The sequence below is a fragment of the Buceros rhinoceros genome, unplaced genomic scaffold (genome assembly GCF_000710305.1).
Source record: "Buceros rhinoceros silvestris isolate BGI_N320 unplaced genomic scaffold, ASM71030v1 scaffold21163, whole genome shotgun sequence".
NCBI lineage: Eukaryota > Metazoa > Chordata > Aves > Bucerotiformes > Bucerotidae > Buceros > Buceros rhinoceros.
Window position 1 is genome coordinate 7,482 of NW_010403308.1, and position 459 is coordinate 7,940.

Here is a 459-nt window from a genome sequence, read left to right on the forward strand (position 1 = left end):
GGGTCGACCTGCCCGCGCAGGAGCGGGCTGCCCTCTCCGGACGGTACCTTGCCCAGCTGCAGGTCAGACAGGGAGCAGGCGTCGATGAAGGCCTGCGCTATCACAGAGAGACAGGCGTCGATGTGGTCTGTCTTGTCGATGTCGAAGACGAACTGGGGGTTCTTCAGGATGTTGACCCAAAACCGCAGAGGTAGGCTGCGAAGGAAACAAGCCAGGAACACACACCGGGTGAACTGCTGTACTCCAGAGGGAGAGGGTGGGAAATGCAGGAAAGATGGTGATGGTAGCAAGGGAAAAAATGAGGAGCCGGGTTCTGCTCTTTAATCCCGTCCTGGTAGTGTACGGCCTGCTCCCTAGCTGGAGGAGTAGGCACGTTCAGGGCACTCCGTGTACCGCCCTGCCTAGGCGAGCGGACACCCTCGCCCCTTCGGCAGCTCCCGCCCGGAGAGACTCGCCCGG

The 459-nt window shown here is 61.4% G+C and overlaps 1 protein-coding gene across 1 annotated transcript in view; it reads right to left on the reverse strand.

The window, feature by feature from the left end:
• Positions 1 to 459, reverse strand: part of LOC104490665 (plexin-D1-like) — a 29,209-nt gene that overhangs the window by 6,123 nt on the left and 22,627 nt on the right. Inside the window, 1 exon segment of the mRNA XM_010132981.1 lies at positions 48 to 195. Within this exon segment, the coding sequence (XP_010131283.1) occupies positions 48 to 195 (148 nt within the window).